This window comes from Sinohyriopsis cumingii, chromosome 16 (assembly GCF_028554795.1).
Source record: "Sinohyriopsis cumingii isolate HCF-2022 chromosome 16, ASM2855479v2, whole genome shotgun sequence".
Lineage (NCBI taxonomy): Eukaryota > Metazoa > Mollusca > Bivalvia > Unionida > Unionidae > Sinohyriopsis > Sinohyriopsis cumingii.
The window spans coordinates 59,554,490-59,575,592 of NC_142976.1; the positions used below are offsets into that span (position 1 = coordinate 59,554,490).

The 21,103-nt window shown below is 35.4% G+C and overlaps 1 protein-coding gene across 16 annotated transcripts in view; it reads left to right on the plus strand.

Moving 5' to 3' along the window:
• LOC149780504 (adenylate cyclase type 2-like) overlaps positions 1–19,641 on the plus strand; it is a 263,000-nt gene extending 243,359 nt beyond the window's left edge. For all 16 annotated transcript variants that reach the window (XM_089937491.1, XM_089937486.1, XM_089937489.1 and 13 more), the window contains 5 exons: positions 821–967; positions 4,060–4,161; positions 11,518–11,632; positions 14,627–14,751; positions 16,075–19,641. In XM_089937491.1, coding sequence (XP_089793617.1) covers positions 821–967; positions 4,060–4,161; positions 11,518–11,632; positions 14,627–14,751; positions 16,075–16,200 — 615 coding nt within the window. In that variant the 3' untranslated portion in view covers positions 16,201–19,641. The remainder of the gene's footprint in view (positions 1–820; positions 968–4,059; positions 4,162–11,517; positions 11,633–14,626; positions 14,752–16,074) is intronic.
• The last annotated feature ends 1,462 nt before the right edge of the window (positions 19,642–21,103 follow it).

Sequence of the window (21,103 nt, forward strand, 5' to 3'; positions counted from 1 at the left end):
GTACTTACATACATACACACAATATTTCTAAAGCATAAACTTAGACAGTTTAACAAGAAAACAAAATTTTCGAAACATTTTAAGGTAACAAGAGTTATTAAATCTGTGCATTACAAGGCTTTACAGGGAGTAATTTATTACACTTTGTTAACATCAAAAGATAAAATAATTATTCAATTTATACATTATAAGGCTTTATAGGAAATAAGTTATTACACTACATTAACATCAAAAGATAAAATAATTATTCAATCTATGCATTACAAGGCTTTACAGGGAGTAAGTTATTACACTTTTGTTAACATCAAAAGATAAAAGAATTATTCAGTCTATACATTACAAGGCTTTACAGGTTATTACACTACATTAACATCAAAAGATAAAATAATTATTCAATCTATGCATTACAAGGCTTTACAGGGAGTAAGTTATTACACTCTGTTAACATCAAAAGATAAAAGAATTATTCAGTCTATACATTACAAGGCTTTACAGGTTATTACACTACATTAACATCAATAGATAAAATAATTATTCAATCTATGCACTAAATGGTGTTAAAGGGAGTAAGTAATTACACTACAATAACAACTAAAAGTAACAAAAGTAGTCTCTATATTACATGGCTAAATTACAGTAAGCAAGTAATGACACTACAATAACATCTCAGGGAAATATAATTATTCTTCTCTACAATACCGGGTACATGGTTTTTCATGGAGCAGGTTATGAGCATTTTATGCCATTATTGTGTTTAATTTTCTCAGTTGGCAAAGATTTAATGACATGGTAATCATTTACTGAATTTTTGTTTTTTCAGGATCTGTACAGCGAGTCATACAACTTTGTTTGTGTGATGTTTGCCTCCATTCCCAACTTCAAGGACTTTTACCAACAAAACAGCGCCAACAGGAACGGACTTGAATGTATCCGAGTTCTCAATGAAATCATTGCTGATATAGATCAGGTAGACAGAGTTCCATATTTATTGATACATAATATGCACTCAACTGCAAACATCACAGAACCAAATCTGATCTGATATTGCCTAATTCATTAGCAGCTCAGAGATCAGATCTGATATTGCTTAAACCATTAGCAGCTCAGAGGTAAAATCTGATACAGTCTAATCCATTGGCAACTCAGAGGTCAGATCTGATACAGTCTGATCCATTGGCAACTCAGAGACCAGATCTGGTATTGCTTAAACCATTGGCAGCTCAGATCATTCCAATTTTGATTTCATGTGAACAAACCTGCATCAGATGGTGCATCATGGGACAGAAATCTGTGTCTGTATTACTTGTAGCTTGGTGAATGACATGCATGAGAAGATAGGCTTGTCTCTTTTCCTACCTACTTATCTATCTATCTATCTATCTATCTATCTATCTATCTATCTATCTATCTATCTCTGTCTGTCTGTCTGTCTGTCTATCTATCTGTCTGTCTGTCTGTCTGTCTGTTCAGAGGCTCCATAACAGTGTACATGGGATCTATGACCATACATGTAATATAATACTAATTAATTAAATTTATTTAGGTAGGATCGACAAATGAGACAAGAAGTAATACATATAACAAATATAAATGAATCACATAACATAATACACATACATGAAAACAGTTTATTTTAAGACTGTTTATAATACTTCTCTGGGGATGTGGATTGTCAGAATGTTGTAAGCAAAAAATCATATCAAATCAATCATTTTTATTTTTTACATGTTTATATACTTGTCCATTTTGAGGACATTGACATACATGTAATAAACAATTTATTCTGATATGATTATTATCAGAATCAATGTATTGGTAATACAATTTTCAAACAACATAAATTTGTATAAATTAATATTATCATTAAAAAAACAAAAATAAACCAAATAAAGTTTAAACATACATGTACCAGCCAGTGAATCATGAAAATAACTTTAAGGTGAAATTGTAATGCCCAGTAACTTGATTGCTTTCACTAATTTTACAAACACTATCCTCATGCTTCAAGAAATTTACATTTCAATTCTGGTATCAAAGGTGTGACAGCATCATTGTCTAAATTAACATAATCCAAGAAATCAACATCCTCATTACCAGACCGAAGTAGGCATCATGCATTATATGAAGTAAACATCACAGGAGCATTGTTATCACTGTTTGCTCACTAAACCTGCCTTAACAAAACAGTTTCCAATACAGTATGTGGAAGCATCACATCTTGTATGACTGGATGGTACATTCATTTCATGCTTAGTTTTGTTAACAAGACTTATGAGGTATCTTCAGATTAGTGCACCTGACTACTTTGAGTTTAATATTTTTTATTTGTTGCTTGTGTCTGATATTTGTTCTTTTTTTGACCCACTAAATTTCAGCTGTTTTCACAACAATAAGAATTCAGAGATTTACTTCAAGCTGTACTCACTTAGTCAGCATACATGTACAGAATGAAAGTTAAAGTTCTAAATTATTTAGTCAAAAAGAAAAAACAGAAACATTTCTTTTCCTACTTTAAAATGCATTGAACCAGAAACTCATGATTCTTAAGCATCAATTATGAATGATATATGATTTTCATGCATTTGTTACCTGGTGCCTTTGTTATTTAAACAACCTTTATTGTTGTTTTGGCTTCAGTGCATCAAGTGATAAAAACTTTGTAATTGAGCCAATTTCTCAGGCAGACACAAATCAAATGCTATTAAATATCATAACAAAGGAACATTACAACAAAGCCTTTGAAATACATAGTAATTATTAATTTGATAAGAGAATGAAAGCAAAACATTTTCACAGAGTAAACATTGTATCCAAGAATGTAGTAAACAATCTTTATCATAATACAAAGAGACAAAATTACGTTATCCACCAAGATGACTGATTTAAGTTTATAACTTATTTCCGGTGGAGTCTTACATCGGAAACCATGTTCTACTGAGATGTGTTAATAGTGAGAGACCCAATGTGTCTACATAGGTTTTATTTTATATCATTAAATTTTATAACTACCTCCCTTGCAATCCTACTTTTAACCCTGTTGATTCCACTAGTCTAATGATTTCTTGAAGATTATCTCTAAAAGCAGCATCTTCATTATTTTAAATAAAACAAAAGGTGTATATGTACATATTAGGTGTATCATATTTCTATGTTTCATCCTATAGTTTGTAATGTAATACTATTCAAGTGATGTTAAAGGTTGATCAACATTTTAATTTTCAGGGGAGATAAATCTGACTGGGGAAGAAAATTATCTGTAATAATATGATTTCATTTAACACATTAACCCCTAGTGACGACTTTACGGGGCAGGAGGTAGTAGCCTACTGCCTAGCTCTGTAGCGTCATGGTCATGCATGTTACACGAAAGTGGGTGGTATTATAGAAAGACAGACAGATGTAGCTCTACAATGATACCAAATAATCTGGAATATCTAGTTGCACTACGAAATACAGATAGAAAAACCTCATTTTTTGGACCTGACTTTTTTTTTACACAAAATTCGCCCGTGGTCGGAATCTGATTTTGTGTCTGGATTTTAGACTTTTTGGTCTCAGATATAAGGCAAACCGGTATGAACTGCAAACAGACAGATGAGCCTTTGCAAAATGTAGGATAAGATGGGCTTTTGGAATAAAGAGTGGTCTCCATACAAAAATAATGGCTCCGTTTAGCACACAAAAAAAAAGTCCAACTTTTATCCTTCTGCTCATGCGTGAGTCAAATAGCCAATGAAAAATGATGTTTCTAACACAACTAGGCAGTATGTTATTGAAAGATGACCGGGGATTTGGTGTTTTCGAGTCTATCCAGAAATAGCTTTCAAATTGTGTTTCCTTCTCGATTTTCAGGCAAAAATGACAAAAAGCTCCAGGGGTTAATGCGTTAAGAATGGTTGTCTAAGAGTTTATGAATCCCATTGTAAGGTGATCTGTTGCAAAAATTCTGGATCTCAAACCTCTCTGTAGTTATAGAGAGTTATAGACTTTATATGGTAATTATTCACTCTGATGAAATTAAATTGCAAAATCAAATTAACATTTTCTTTTTGTTTGCAGCTTCTAGAAGACCCAAGGTTTAGGAATGTTGAGAAGATTAAAACAATAGGTAGCACCTACATGGCTGCTACAGGACTGCAACCAGGGAAGGAGAACTCACAGGTAACTTGAATTCTGTCACATTGACATGTTTGCATGAAGTTATGCAGGTTTTATTCCAATGTGCTACATTATATTCATGTTTGGCTTGTAATGGAATACATGCATATCTACCAGTACACAACGTTTCACTTGAAAAACTGAATTTTTTGCACTCAAAATACTGTTTCCAGTAAATCTTGTAAATAAAAATGAAAGGGAGTGAGACCATTCTTGATACCATGTTTTCTGCCGTAACCTATGGTCTGTGTAAGAAGTAAACATTTTGATTCACATAGCTTTATGCTTAACACTCATGGAATACTCTAATCCTTGTGTATTTATTATGGTTAATTATTATAGAGGTGACTTAAAAGAGGTCAAAAATAAATAACTACCACTCAATCAATTACTTTTACTGACCAGTGCTAGCCAAGGTGATTTTGTGTTTGGTATTCTTTTGAGCTCATTGATCTTATTTGCATAGGCAAAGTACAACACAAAGGGGAAGAACTCAATTTGTTTGAAGTTGAGTAAATCAGAAATGTAAGTTGAATAAACAAAACTTTATTACATTTTCGATAGCCTTGTGAAAATGTTTCAGCCAGATTTATAAAAAAAAAAACTTATTGACTAGTTCATGATCAGCAGATATTTTTTTTAATGTTGGTTTTTACTCCATACATAAAATGTATAACTTTATATCTGGAATGCTAAAGCTAAAAGCAGTGTGGATGTGTGGTCATCTTTAAAAGGAAAACCAAATTTCCAAACTCCTTATTGACAGTTTGACATAATGAAGCTCAGCAACAAAGGACAACATACTTTTCACAAAAAGCAATCACTATGATATTGATATTAGTCATTCAGGATTATATGCCATCTATCAACATTCAGGAATATATGCCATCTGTCAACATTCAGGAATATATGACAGCTGTCAACTTTCAGGATTATATGACATCTGTCAACATTCAGAAGACCTCTCTGGTGGCCTAGTTGTTAAAGGGTTTGCCTCAGATGCAGGAGGTCATATTTTTGGACCCTGGCCAAGTCAGCTGCCTCATTTGGTGCTCACAAGAGGTTTGTATTAGGACTGGTCGGCCTGGTGTCAGGATAATGTGACTGGGTGGGACATCATGTCATATGTCTGAGGCATGATGCCCCAGTGCTAGACATCAATATAAGCTGCCACACTGCAGACATTGTAGTGATATGACTGGAAAATTGTTAAAACTACATTAAAAATCCAAATCACACACACTCAATATTCAGGAATATATGACATATGTCAACATTCAGGAATATATGGCATCTTTCAACATTCAGGATTGTATGATATCTGTCAACATAACAACTCCACCATACATCAGGGCAGATGTGGACAGAGGATTCCAAAACTATGGGGGAAAAAAATGAACAAGATCTTCTGAGAAGTTTGAACAAAAGTCACCAATGAGTGCAAGGCGGAACTGTAATTATACTTTCATCACTTTAGACTCTCCAATTAACTACTGAGAATACCAATGTCAATCACTACAAGTTAACAATGTATTCCACTGTCCAATAGATTTTAAAGACAGAGACTGTATTTTTTAAAATTTATTGTCAGTATTATTGTACTTATGTGTGTACATATGTGTTGGTGTGTGGGGGATGATATATGACAATGCCAAGTCTGCCAGTCAGTTTTTGTTCCAAGCATATTAAATGCTTAAAGAAAAAATGTTTTTTTATTTTTTTTAATTTTTAATATTTCTTTGGACTTATATGACTATCTAGACAGCTTATTCTGAATTGTATGACAATGATTATTTGGCACTGACCCCCCCCCAATACAAAACACTTTTTGTGTCTCAAGTATCCACCTATTCTGCATGTTCATAGTTAGCCAGGTATGCACATCACTTGTGCAAGAGATCAAAAGTGAGTTTAACTTAGCAGTCATATATTCTTGGGTCTGGGAGCTGCAATGGTTCAGTTGTTAGTGGGCTGGACTCACAACTGAAAGGACTAACTTGAGTCAGCTGGCATGGTGTGTCCTTGGGCAAGGCACTTTACATCCAATTGCCTTGGCACTAAATAATCTACTTGTGCTGCTTAGTCAGGAAGACCAACCAAAATATTCTTGGTTTGAGCTTCAGACAGTGAAGATGCACTGTTATAAATAATGTTTCTTGCACTATATATCATAAAATTAGAAGACAAGTAGCCTCTTCAGTGAACAGTCTGGCATGGCACCATATACCATAAACTTGGAAGACAAATAGACTCTTTAGTGAATGGCTTGTCATGGCACCATATACCATAAACTTGGAAGAACAAATAGACTCTTCAGTGAATGGCCTGTCATGGCACCATATACCATAAACTTGGAAGACAAATAGACTCTTCAGTGAATGGCCTGTCATGGCACCATATACCATAAACTTGGAAGACAAATAGACTCTCCAGTGAATGGCCTGTCATGGCACCATATACCATAAACTTGGAAGAACAAATAGACTCTTCAGTGAATGGCCTGTCGTGGCACCATATACCATAAACTTGGAAGAACAAATAGACTCTTAAGTGAATGGCCTGTCATGGCACCATATACCATAAACTTGGAAGACAAATAGACTCTTCAGTGAATGGCCTGTCATGGCATCATATACCATAAACTTGGAAGACAAGTAGCCTCTTCAGTGAACAGTCTGGCATGGCACCATATACCATAAACTTGGAAGACAAATAGACTCTTTAGTGAATGGCTTGTCATGGCACCATATACCATAAACTTGGAAGAACAAATAGACTCTTCAGTGAATGGCCTGTCATGGCACCATATACCATAAACTTGGAAGACAAATAGACTCTTCAGTGAATGGCCTGTCATGGCACCATATACCATAAACTTGGAAGACAAATAGACTCTCCAGTGAATGGCCTGTCATGGCACCATATACCATAAACTTGGAAGAACAAATAGACTCTTCAGTGAATGGCCTGTCATGGCACCATATACCATAATCTTGGAAGAACAAATAGACTCTTCAGTGAATGGCCTGTCATGGCACCATATACCATAAACTTGGAAGACAAATAGACTCTTCAGTGAATGGCCTGTCATGGCATCATATACCATAAACTTGGAAGACAAATAGACTCTTCAGTGAATGGCCTGTCATGGCACCATATACCATAAACTTGGAAGAACAAATAGACTCTTCAGTGAATGGCCTGTCATGGCACCATATACCATAAACTTGGAAGACAAATAGACTCTTCAGTGAATGGCCTGTCATGGCACCATATACCATAAACTTGGAAAACAAATAGACTCTTCAGTGAATGGCCTGTCATGGCACCATATACCATAAACTTGGAAAACAAATAGACTCTCCAGTGAATGGCCTGTCATGGCATCATATACCATAAACTTGGAAGACAAATAGACTCTTCAGTGAATGGCCTGTCATGGCACCATATACCATAAACTTGGAAGAACAAATAGACTCTTAAGTGAATGGCCTGTCATGGCACCATATACCATAAACTTGGAAGACAAATAGACTCTTCAGTGAATGGCCTGTCATGGCACCATATACCATAAACTTGGAAGACAAATAGACTCTTCAGTGAATGGCCTGTCATGGCATCATATACCATAAACTTGGAAGACAAATAGACTCTTCAGTGAATGGCCTGTCATGGCACCATATACCATAAACTTGGAAGACAAATAGACTCTTCAGTGAATGGCCTGTCATGGCATCATATACCATAAACTTGGAAGACAAATAGACTCTTCAGTGAATGGCCTGTCATGGCATCATATACCATAAACTTGGAAGACAAATAGACTCTTCGTTGAATGGCCTGTCATGGCACCATATACCATAAACTTGGAAGGACAAATAGACTCTTCAGTGAATGGCCTGTCATGGCACCATATACCATAAACTTGGAAGAACAAATAGACTCTTCAGTGAATGGCCTGTCATGGCACCATATACCGTAAACTTGGAAGACAAATAGACTCTTCAGTGAATGGCCTGTCATAGCACAATGGGGGCCTCTGGTGGCTGAGTGGTCTAAAGTGCTCACCTTTACTGATCAATGCCAACTCACCTCTGTCTATGTAAATTTGAGACTCAGGCTTAGCCAATGTGGGTATGTGAGAAAGTTGCCAGTAGCTTCCCATGGGTAGGTGGTTCTTACCATGGTTTTTGCTGGATTCTTCCTCACATACTTGGTTGATCAATCAGGATGGTTATGGAGAAGTTTCACATAGTACCGTGATGCCTTCCCCCTCCATGTCACCATGTGAAGGGGTGATGGCAAGGAAAAATATAACAATGGTTTGTATCCATGTCTGGTGTATAACTTTTGAAGTACTGGAGATACTTTAATGAAAGATCAATAATTTCTATACAATGCATGTCACATTCACTGCCTCAGTGTTGAGGTCACATCCACGAAAAATGAAAATCATTGACCTGTGTCATTTATTGAAGGCTATGACTTCTAAACCAATGAAGATATTTTAATGTAACTATAGCCTGTTACATACCTTTTCTTATATTCACCATCATTTCCCCTGCCCTCATAAATAAGTCAATAGCCTGCTTCCTGATCCAGGTTGTTAATGTATAACACCTACAGGTATTTTGATGAAACATTATCCAGGTCCACACATTATCATGCAATAGTGATATATCTAGATCAAAGGTAAAGGTCAGTTGTAGGGAAAAAGTAACAAGACAGACTTATCATGTAAGGTTTGGAATACTCTTGTTCTGCCAGTGGTGAAGCTGACATCTTTATTGTTAAAGTTTTGTGTTAAAGTTATATCTGATACAATGGTCATGAGGTGGTTGATGCACATGGGATACAATTAGCGCACTTATAAAAATAAGATACATTCCACTAGAGATTTGTAAATATATACAATATTCATTATTTTCTTGAAATTTATACTATACATTGTTGATCATTGAAACCCTGCTTTTATAGAAAAAGAGGAAGTAATAAACTGGGCCATTCTGTTTATATCCTTCAGTTTGTCTGTCCATCATCAAACTTTTGCTTCCACACAGTTAATTACACTCTCTTAATTATTTTTGCATCTTGCCAAATTTGTTTTGCAACTTTATTCTGATGTGACCTTTGTTGAGTTCATTTGACAGTGTTTTCTATTATTATTTAGCAGAGTTATAGCCCCTGATTGCTAGATGCTCCCACTTTTATTTCCACCATATAACTCCACTGATTATTTCAACCAAATGTGGTAATATGAATTTATTTTTGTGGATACTAGTTTTTGTTCTTTTATGAAATGTAATATTTTGAAGGTATTTACAAGCATGGATTGGAGATGGAGTCAAAGAGAAGGGTCACTGTTCATTGGGTCATAAAATGGTTTATAGTGACCACAAAAGCCATGAAAAGGACTGAAATCACAGTATGCCACTTGAAATTGATGAGACATTTGAGTTCAGTGGTTAGCATTCTTCATCATCTTTTAGTGGAGCTGTAGTCCTGATTATCAGAGCATTCTTCTAAAGTTTCTGCACAATAATTCCATTAATTTTTATTGCATTACAACGAAATATGCTGTGCAGCTTGATACTGACCTTGGCCAAGTTTTAATTGCTAATTACTAATTAGGTCATTGTTTAGCCGAGATATAGTCATGATTAGTAAAACCCACCTACTTTGGTTTCTGAATGGTAATTCCTGTAATTTTCTCGCATTTCAACCAAATTTATTATGCAGCTTGTTACCAATAAGGCAAAGTTTGATTATTAGCATTCTGTGTCATCATTAAGCAGAGTAATAGCCCCTGATTTTCTGACCCACCTTCTTTATCAGCCACACAGAAACAACCTTAATAATTGTTTCTAAACCAAATTTACACCCCATAGGCTCAGGAATGCTGAATATGCCTGGTACACTCTCCTTCATGTCAACCAATGAAAGAAGTAGCCACAGTGGGCCAGTGGTTTGTGTACAGGACTCAGGAGCCAAAGGGTTATGGTTCCAATTCTACCACTGAATCAGTCCAGGTGCACTTATGATGTGTCCTTGGGCAAGGCACTTTATTCCCATTGTCTCAGCACTAAATAACCTACTTGTGTTGCTTTGCTGTAAAACATCAAACCAAAGTAATTAATCAAATTTGTAGGCAGCTTTCATGTAGCAGAGTTATTTCTGCACAAAACTCTGAATATTTTTGGATTTTTCAACCAAATTTGGAGAACATGTTTTACTAATGAAACCTTGATTTTAAAACTGTTTGAATTTCTGCACAATAACACTCACAATTATTACTGTATTTCAACAGAATAAATAAACAGCTTGATAATGAAAAGATGTCAACCATGTCTTTTTGACTCAGAGTTGCATGGTAGATTTTCAGTTGCAACATCATCTTTCAGCAGAGTTATGGCCCTTGGTTGCAGGATTAATAACATTCCAAAATTATTATTGAATTTCAACCAGATTTGATATGTAACTTAATGCTGATGACACCTTGGTTACATTTGATTTTGCAATGTTCTGAATCTGATAATTTAATGGAGTTCTGGCCTCTGACCATTGGACACACCCAATTTTGTTTCCCTTCAATAATTCACCTAGTTATTTTGAGATTAAAGAAATATTCTGTATGGAGCTCTTTTCTTTATGTATCTTCATCAGAAATTTTCAGCTGTATGCATCATCATTTTCTGTTACGGCCCCTGAATATTCAATCCACATACTTAGTTTCTCTTAATCATGGTTTCATTTGAAGCATATTTTGTAATGCAGTTTTGGCTGATGAAACCTTGCATGTGTTGACTTGTCAGTGTTCTTCATCATTATTTAATGTCTTCTTTTACAACCATGCAGACCACTCCAGTTGCCTGAGGGTTGGAGCATCCGCCTCAGTTGCAGGAGATTGCCAGTTTGAACCCCATCTGAGTCATACCAAAGACTCATAAAAATGGTACTAGCAGGTGCCTTACTTGGTTAGTTTTAGGACTGTTCAACCTGGTGTCAGGATAATGTGACTGAATGGGACATGATGCCACATGTCTGCAGCATGATGCCCCAATGCTAGACATCTCTATAACTACCACATGGCGGACATCATTGCAATATGACTAAGAAACTAAATCATGCACACACACACATACAAATGTGCCTTACCTTGTTCACTATATCACCATCATTATTTAGCCCCTTCAGCAACAGAAATACACCATTAGTTCTATTTCCAACAGAAAGAGGGGGTTATTTGTTCATGGAATTTACTTGTATTGGAATTACTGTCTTTAGGAAACACTTTGATTTGGTATGAAATGCTCTCCTTATTGTTGGTTTTGGCTGTCTGACTGTTCTCTTTGTTTTTAGAACCCAGAGGAGGCAGAAGAAAATGTTGTGACCATGACAGAGTTTGCCTTCAGAATGATGCTGGTTCTGGAAGAAATCAGCAAAAATTCATACAATGATTTCAAGATCAGAGTCGGTAAGTGGTAATTCCAGCTTGGGTGCAGATATTCACCTCAAGCACTGTTTATGGCAGAATCATCAAACTTGTATGCATCCATATTAGCATCACACCCTCATGACAAGAGGTCATTGTGACTTACATTAAGTATTTTACTAGTTTGTTTTTGCATTTAGGTCATTAGCACATTTATGGACTGAAACATGGTGAGACTGTATCTTGAAAAGTGCTATGCCCACAACTTAAAAGTAGGTTGCTGTGGTAAATTTTCATATTTCACTGACTTTGGTTCAATTTGACATTTTTGTTGGACTCCTTATACGTATCATTTTTTGGTTTCATCATATGAGAAAAATATCACTGTAACCTTTATTTCACTGACTCATGTTAAGTTGTTGTATTTAGTTTATCTCTATATAGATTTTGGCATGCTCTGTGCATACAGTCCTTTATAGCATCTTGAAACTTGCGGCACACTACTTATTTCAGACGTAGGTCAATATCGACTATATTTCATGCTTCACTGACTTGGATTAAATTTTGTGTTTGATGTTCAATCCTCAGGATTTTTTTTATGTTGTAGTCTGATGGTGATTTTCATCTCTGTTACTTGTACAATCGTACAACAAAAGAGGCTTATGTTGACACATATTTAATCTTTTACTGGCTCTGGTTAAGGTTTTACATTTAGCTTATGACAGCATGGAGGTTTTGGTATGATATATACACACTATCCTACTTAGACTGATGAAACTTGGTGAGTGGATGATTCTTGACAAGTTCTAAATCCTTTTTGTTAAAAAATATCTCTGACTGAAATTTATTGTTTAGCAACTTTGTTGAGATTTTGTGCTGAAAGTTCATTTCTTGGGTACTATTTATGCTCAGTCAACAAACTTGATAATTGGATGTGTCACCATGACCTACATTTTTATTCCACTAACAGAGTAAAGTATCCATGCTAGACATATATACATCTAATTCTATTCAGAAGAGGGGCCCATGAAGGGCCAAGTGGTCTGAAGTGCTCTTCATAATGGATCACTGCCATCTCACCTCTGTCTGCATGGGTTCGAGTCTAGGAGTCGGCCAATGTGGGTATGTGAGAAAGCTTGCCAGTAGCTTCTTGTGGGTTGGTGGTTCTTCCCAGGTTCTTCCTCCACCATTAATACTGGCTACAACAACAACAACTGATCAGAAGGCCCTTTGTTGGAAGTTGAAATAAATGTTTATTCAATAGTGTGCTTTCCATATCAATGACTATACATTGTATATTGTGATATGTTATCCTACAACCACGTTGTTGGCTTAAGTGGTTATAGCATCTACTTCAGATGTAAAAGGTCATGGGTTTGAACCCCAGCGGAGTCGTACCAAAAACTTTTTTAGACTGTTACCAACAGAGTGACAGATGATGTGATCTGTAACATAATTATTAAGACAGTTTTAAAACTATATCAATGGTTATTCATAACATTCTTTTGAAAATGATGAAACAGTTTATTTTTCATTTATTTCACAACATACATGTGATATTTTAGTGAAAATATTAAATGTTTTAGAATTAAATGTACTTGTAACTTTCTTTGTAAGTATTTACTATTCACATTTGTCATCCCTCTCTAGAAAGGCCACCTGCATTATAAGGTCACTTCCCTGCTGCAGTAGGGGTGGCCTTATAAGAGGGGGACTACTGTACTTACCCTTTTGTATGGATTAAAATTTGAGTATTTCTCGGATTTTATGGAATAAATTTGGCTTCTCGTGAGGCGTAAATGATATAATATTAACCTTAGTGGTACATGTACTTTACTCAAAACTTCTTTCAGTAATGAAAACCTGACATCGGGAAACAGAAATCGAATTACTTAACACACGTTATGAATAAAATACTGGTTCTGGATACATATTCAAATAAAATGCAGCTGCTTGTGAGGGGTAAATTTTATATTATTGCACTAATATGCTGGCCACTGGTCACGTTGGCCGGGTGGCCTTTCGCGAGGGGTACTTTTGAACACAAACTCGTTGGTGCCAACGAATTCTGGCTATAAAGAGCAGGTGGCTGCTGGTCAGGGGGTCCGTTCAAGAGGGGGACTACTGTATTGTTAAGTGTGAACCAGTCTAGAAAGTAGTTTAGTGACTGCATGCTTTTAATGCAGGGCCTCACCTGTCATTAATCAATTATTGATGCAATGAACTATGTACTGTGGACTGTCACTCCAATGTTACTCTAAGCTATGGGTAAACAATGATAGTAGCTTTTCAAGCAGATTACAGGAACAAGCATATTAAAAATAATCTGATTAATATAATCTTTATACTTCAACTTTTTACATTGACTTTGATATAATAGAAATAAGTTTCTTTTTTATTCTTTTATAGTCACAGTAAGTTGGTAGTTGGGTGGGTGTGTAAGTAGGTAATTAGGTGGGTGTGTAGGTAGGTGTTTTTTTTTTACTCCCGTCATAAGGCAGAGTGTATTATAACATCTGTCCATATGTAAAATTTTTATTCCACACAATAACTGATATTGTCCACATCTAGTTACCAACTTTTGTGCATGATTTTGCATTTGGAATAAGGAAAAATCAGATTGAAATTTAGGGTCGAAAGATCAAAGGTCAAGGTGACCCCAATGCTGACAGAAAAAAACAAAAATGGTTTCTGCACAATAACTCAAGTTCTCCACCATCTACAGTTACCAAACTTTGCAGATATCATGCACTTGGGGTAAGGAAGAGATTATTTGTAGCTTTGTAGTCTAATAAATAAAATTATGCCTTAGTGCTAGCTTTATGAAATTTGTATACCCCATTAAACAAGTGATATGCATACATTAGCAGACAATAGAAATATTCAATTTCCTCAAAAATATTTTAATTTAACTTTTGTAAGATCATGTGCATGGTATTAAAGTAGCATGCATTTAATTTGTTGTTTATACTTCATTGTTTTTTGGTTTTTCAAATCCATTGGTTAGCATAATTAAACCTGTATTGTCTCATTCAGGCATAAACCATGGGCCAGTGATGGCAGGTGTCATAGGAGCAAGAAAGCCACAATACGACATCTGGGGTGACACTGTCAATGTTTCAAGCAGAATGGAAACATCAGGAATTGTTGATAAAATTCAGGTAATTGAAAGCCTGGTGGAAATTTCTGTCATTTGGTGAAATTTAAGTTGTTCCATGAGATTTTCAAGAGAAACAACATTAAGGCACAAAGGTGACATTTTATTAAATGTTTATGTATTTTTTAAAATAGTATGCCATGAAGTACCATATTAAGATTTCAGTAAAGTTAAGGATACACCCTGGCCCCTGAGATCAAGAATGAATATCCCAAGTCATCTTAAAAAATTTCATAATAAAGTTAAAGCTACAATTAAGCTAACACATTAACCCCTAGTGACAACTTAACGGTGCAGGAGGTAGTAGCCTACTGCCGAGCTCTGTAGCGTCATGGTCATGCATGATACACTAAAGTGGGTGGTATTATAGAAAGGTAGACAGATGTAGCTCTACAATGATACCAAATAATCTGGAATATCTAGTTGCACTACAAAATACAGATAAAAAAACCTCATTTTTTGGACCCAAATTTTTTCTACCCAAAATTTGCCCATGGTCGGAATCCAATTTTGTGTCCAGATTTTAGACTTTTTGGTCTCAGATCTAAGACAAACTGGTATGAACTGCAAACAGACAGATGAGCCTTTGCAAAAAGTAGGATAAGATTTGCATTTGGAATAAAGAGTGGTCTCCATACAAAAATAATGGCTCTGTTTGGCAACCCCCCCCCCAAAACTCCAACTTTTACCCTTCTGCTCATGTGCAAGTCAAATAGCCGATGAAAAATGATGTTTCTAACACAACTAGGCAGTATGTTATTGAAAGATGACTGGGGGTTTGGTGTTTTCAAGTCTATTCAGAAATAGCTTTCAAAATGTGTTTCCTACTCAATTTTCAGGCGAAAATGGCAAAAAGCTCCAGGGGTTAATGTGTTAACATTAATTAAAACCTGAAGACAATTTCAAATAAAGAAAATGAGACTAGAGAATCAAACTGCATTCTTTTGTATGGCAATTTAAGGCACTGTAAGTGTCAGTAAGTATATGTAAGTGTATGCCCTGCTCACAAATGTGCTAGGAATATTCATATATCTGTCCTTCCTTTTGTCCATCCATCACACCCTCTCTACATGCAAGTTTTGTGTTAAGGTCTTGTGCACTAAAAGCCACAGGATTGTACAACATTATGTGCTGGTGCATCTTTATGAGTGCAACACCTTTCCACTAAAAGTAAGTAACTGTGACCTATACTTCTTGCATCACCGACAGGTAAAACTATGTTAAAAGAGGTATGTTTGGCCATTTGAGTTCTGTGCACAAATTTCATATTTTAAAATCTTTTCTCATGACTGTTGAAAAATTATAATTTCTTTTTTCCACAAAACAGGTGCCTGAGGAAACAGCCAAGATTTTGATCAGAAGTAATTTCAAGTATGAATACCGAGGTGTGATCAATGTTAAAGGGAAGCCTCCAATGACCACATACTTCATCTTACCCAATAGAGACACCTGAAATATTAAAACTGTCATCAACTCAGTGGGCCCATATAACACCCATGAGAAGATTTGTCATGGAACTAATAATTCCTATCAACAGATATGGCAGAGTCCTTTGTAACTGACCAACACGAGTCCTGAGATAAAGTTGGAGTATATGCATTAATTACTAGCCTATAATGTACACCAGCTGTAAATAGTTGTGAAGACTCCGATTTTCTATTGCATACTATAGTGAGGGACTTGAGGGTCCCAGCTGTTGGCTTGAAATCATGCAGAAAACTGTATACTCTAATTGCTATCACATAATGTGCTGTGGAGTCTGAAGATCCCAGCTGTTGGCTTAAAATCACACATAGAACAAACACTGTATACTCTGTACCTGAGGATTTGAGAATCCCAACCGTTGGCTTGAAATGACAAAGAACACTATATACTCAAATTTGTTGTTACATAATGTACTGTGAGATCTGAGGATCCCAGCTGTTGGCTTGAAATCACAGATAGAACAAACACTGTGTACTCTAATTGGCTTTCACATAATGCACAGAGTGATCTGAGTGTATCAGCTGTTGGCTTGAAATCACACATAGAACAAATACTGTATACTATGTACCTGGGGATTTGAGAATCCCAACTGTTGGCTTGAAATCACACATAGAACAAACACTGTATACTCTAATCAGTCATCAAATAATGTACTGGAGTACTGGAGTGTATCAGCTGTTGGCTTGAAATCACACATAGAACAAACACTGTATAATCTAATCAGTTGTCACATATTGTACTGGAGTACTGGAGTGTATCAGCTGTTGGCTTGAAATCACACATAGAATGAGCACTTCAAGCTTTGATTATGGCTATCAGATAATGTACTAGGGGATCAGAGTGTCCCAGTTGTTGGCTTGAGTTCACACAAAGAAGGAACATTTTATATGCTGATTAGCTGTTGGATGATGCAATGATAGTCTCCTTCAACATAATTTTCACACGAGATCTTTGCCATGCAAGGGGCTGATAAAATGATTTATATCACTGTCACCAGTAGAAGGTGCTTTGAATTGAAACTTCGATATTTGCCATCTAAACACTTGTCTAGACATAATTTCTGTAATCGTTCAAACTATGGTAAGCTCAAAAGGATATCATGAAAAAAATCACTTTGTAAATAGTTGTTGATGGTGGGTCTCAATCTAACAATGAAATTGTCATCCCATCATCTCATAACATATGCATATTGCATCATCTCTTGTCATGCATAATTTTTTTTACAGAATTTTTAGTAAGGCCTCATTACAATGTTGGGGCCTTGAGTGGCATAGTGGTCTAAAGCACTCTCCATTACAGATCACAGCCATCTCACCTCTGTCTGCGCCGGTTCGAGTCTTGGATTCAGCCAATGTGGGTATGTGAGAAAGCTTGCCAGTAGCTTCTCGTGGGTCAGTGGTTCTTTCCAGGGTTTTTCCAGGTTCTTCCTCCACCATTAATACTGGCTGCCATGTATAGCCTATCATGTGCTGAAAAATGGCGTTGAACCCCACAACAACAACAACATTACAATGTCACAAAGAACAACTTTTTTTTTACAAGACCCTCATTTAGTAGAGATCTTACAGACAGAGCCATGTCAGAGATTTATCAACACGTGAGAAATGTAAGCAGCAGAACCATGTCTATTTGGATACATGTTAGACAAAAGCAAATTCAGAACACATGGAGACTGTATTTTGTCCAACATATGTAATCCAAATATATTTTGATAAATTAAAAGTTTTCAAAAAGGGACCAGTCTAATCCAAATGTATTTTGATAAATTAAGAGGTTTCAGAGGTATCAGTCTGTGATAAGATTAGCTTCAATTAAGAAGCTTCTAAGGTACCAGTCTGTGATAAAGATTAGCTTTCCAAAGCTGACTGGTGTCAAATGTAACTTTTGCGATTGTTGGTGCAAACAATAAATACTCATAATTGATCATTATTTCATTGACAAAGGGATTCAGATTATATCAGTGATCCTGTTGTAAATCTCAGTCAGATTGAAAACTGTGAAGAACAATTATGTTTGTCTTAAGAATGATGGAGCCAACCACTGCATTTAGTGGTTTTATACTGGAATGTTCAATGCAGTGACTGCATTTCTTACATGATGTGTAGGAAGACAAAATCAGTAAGATGGAAGGAACATTTATTGGTTGGTTCTAGAATGTTGGTACTGGTCATGATATTTCTTATATTTTGTATAGGAAGATGCATGAACCAGTCAGGTGCAGGATGAAGAAGTCGGATCAAACCAGTCAGTAATGTTTGTACATGGGTATTTTGTAAGGGCAGTGTAATGATTTTTAAGCAAGTATTATTTTATGCAAGATGTTATATATTATAGGCATAGAGAGACTTATCAGGCAAACAAAATACTGTATGAAACAAAACCTTTTTGTATCATGACATTGGTACTTATGTACAGTCAGTAAATGACCTCAATGAGAATCAGCAGCAGCAGTCCAAAGCCATTGGCATCGACAAGTTTGAGTTCAAAAGTGCCCCTTTTAATGCAGGCAATGGATAATTATTAGTGTTAAAAATGTCAAATTTACCCCTCACAAGTGGGGTTTAAAAATCTTAAGAATATTTGTTGATTTCAAAAGTCAGCACAATGACAACATGCTGATAAAGAGATAAAGTACGTAATTTTAATCCATACAAAGATGTAAGTAATGCAGTTCTTACTACTATATGTTATATAGATGTCCAGGTTTTGTCTCTTTGACAATCACTGTCTCATTATTACCATCAATAATTACCATCAATAATTACCATCAATAATTATCAAAACGACAAAAGCTCAAGTCAAGCATAGATAGCATGGCTCAGCTCAAGTTAAGCATCACACCCAGTCACCATGAATTATAAATTGTATTTTAGCTGTCATGGCTTCAGTCTCTTATAGATTATAAAATGTATTTGAAAGGGTAGCAGTTTAAAACTAGTCAATCATGTGACAACATTTTTTGTAAGAGCTACATATTATGAGTAATTTGGCATGTGTATATTTGTCAATGAGGGAATAGATTGATTTGAAAAATGCACACTGTCATCAGACATTTTCAATTTTGAAAGCAAAATGAAACTAATTTGAAAAAATGAGGAGATGATGAGTCCTTTGATCACTTCCAACAAATTTTACATCAGAAACATTCAATAAACATTCAATAAACTTTCAATAAACTTTCAGCAAACATTTTCATTAGTACATCCTGCAGCAGTAGGATAACTAACGGAGAATGAAATTACCCACAGATGGGCTTGACTTTTTTTAATTGATAAGGTTTTCGATGGTTCTGCTTTACAACTGATGATCTTTCAGAACTGTTTAAAATAACATTAATACAAGTTTTGTCACATTTATCACATAACATGCACATGATTTTTAAATGAAAGTATTAAATATTTAAAAATTGCTTACATCTTTCTTGTTCTGTTCATAATTATTACTCGCATCTGTGTGATCCCCGTCTGGAATGATACCCCAAGCCTCTTTCCTGCTGTAGATGGGGTGACCATAAAAGAGGGTGACCACATTATGTGGATTCTGAATTTAGCTAATTAGAGATATTACATCTGGCATGCTTATCTATATTCCTATGTAGATAAAATGGAGATCAGATTTTCAGGGTAATACAAATTCTTTTTGTGTGCACATTTCTTCAACTTGTATAACTTATATGTTTTATACAAAAAAACTAGGTTGGCATGATTAAGCGAATCCACTTGAAACTAATTATATATTTATATATGACTGTGTGTGTGTGTATGTATTTATATGTTGATGACCTGATTATCAGGCTATTACATTTTCTTAAAAAACGTTTTAGGCATTTTTGAACTTTTTCGGATGTCTCCATTTTTATGAAACTTGTCAGCATGATTAAGCAAAAATCAGTTTATGTTGACAAATTTGGCAGTGGTGGGGCCGATGTATTTGGAAACACAGATCTAGCATATTTAAGATTTTAATGTGATTTAAAAGATTTTACTTTTAAAAACTTTAAATTTTAAATTTTAATTTTAATCCTGATTTTAAAGCCTTTAATTCTGAATATCTATGAGTGGTTAAAATTGTTTTGTAAAATTCAGATTTGCTTTTATTATTATATATACTATTATACTTGTATGCCATATTCTTTGGAAGGTTACTATGCTGGTAATGTAGACATGACACCAAAGCCATGCAATGCATTCTCTAGTATGTTACACATTTTTTTCCACATTTTTTTCTCTTCAATACATTTTGAAGGACCTTGTGAGTAAAAATTAATTTTGATGTAAGTAATAGCTTACCTGTCAGTGTTATTATTAAGCTTTACCTTTCCACATGGAAAGACCTTGTCCAGCTAGATGCAACAACTCCCTGTTCTAGAGATTTCCTTGAAGATGCACATCGACCAGGTCTGATTCACGCCATCAGCCCGTGCTCTATAAAGCGTTATTGTTTCCAGACAACCTTGAAGTCAACACAGACTGTGATGAAAGAATGCCTATCAGTGCATTGGTTTCATACTTGGGATTGTCATTAGTTCTTTATAGTCAATAACCTCTTGTCTGTATTTATCAAATTTTAAATTGATAAAATTAATATTGCAAAATTTCTTCATGTGTTCTCACATGGTGAGCCACCCACCCTTTCTCCTCCCTGAGTAAGGCTGTGGGACATTGTATTAGTAATGTTACATTGTATTAGTAATGGTACATTGTATTAGAAATGGTACATTGTATTAGTAATGGTACATTGTATTAGTCATGGTACATGTACTCAATCTGGTTCTCAAGCATTGAGAATTACACATTTTCACAAAAATAAGGGGGTCCAGATTATTGTGATTATTGTTTATAATATAATAACATGGTCTCATCACGGAATCT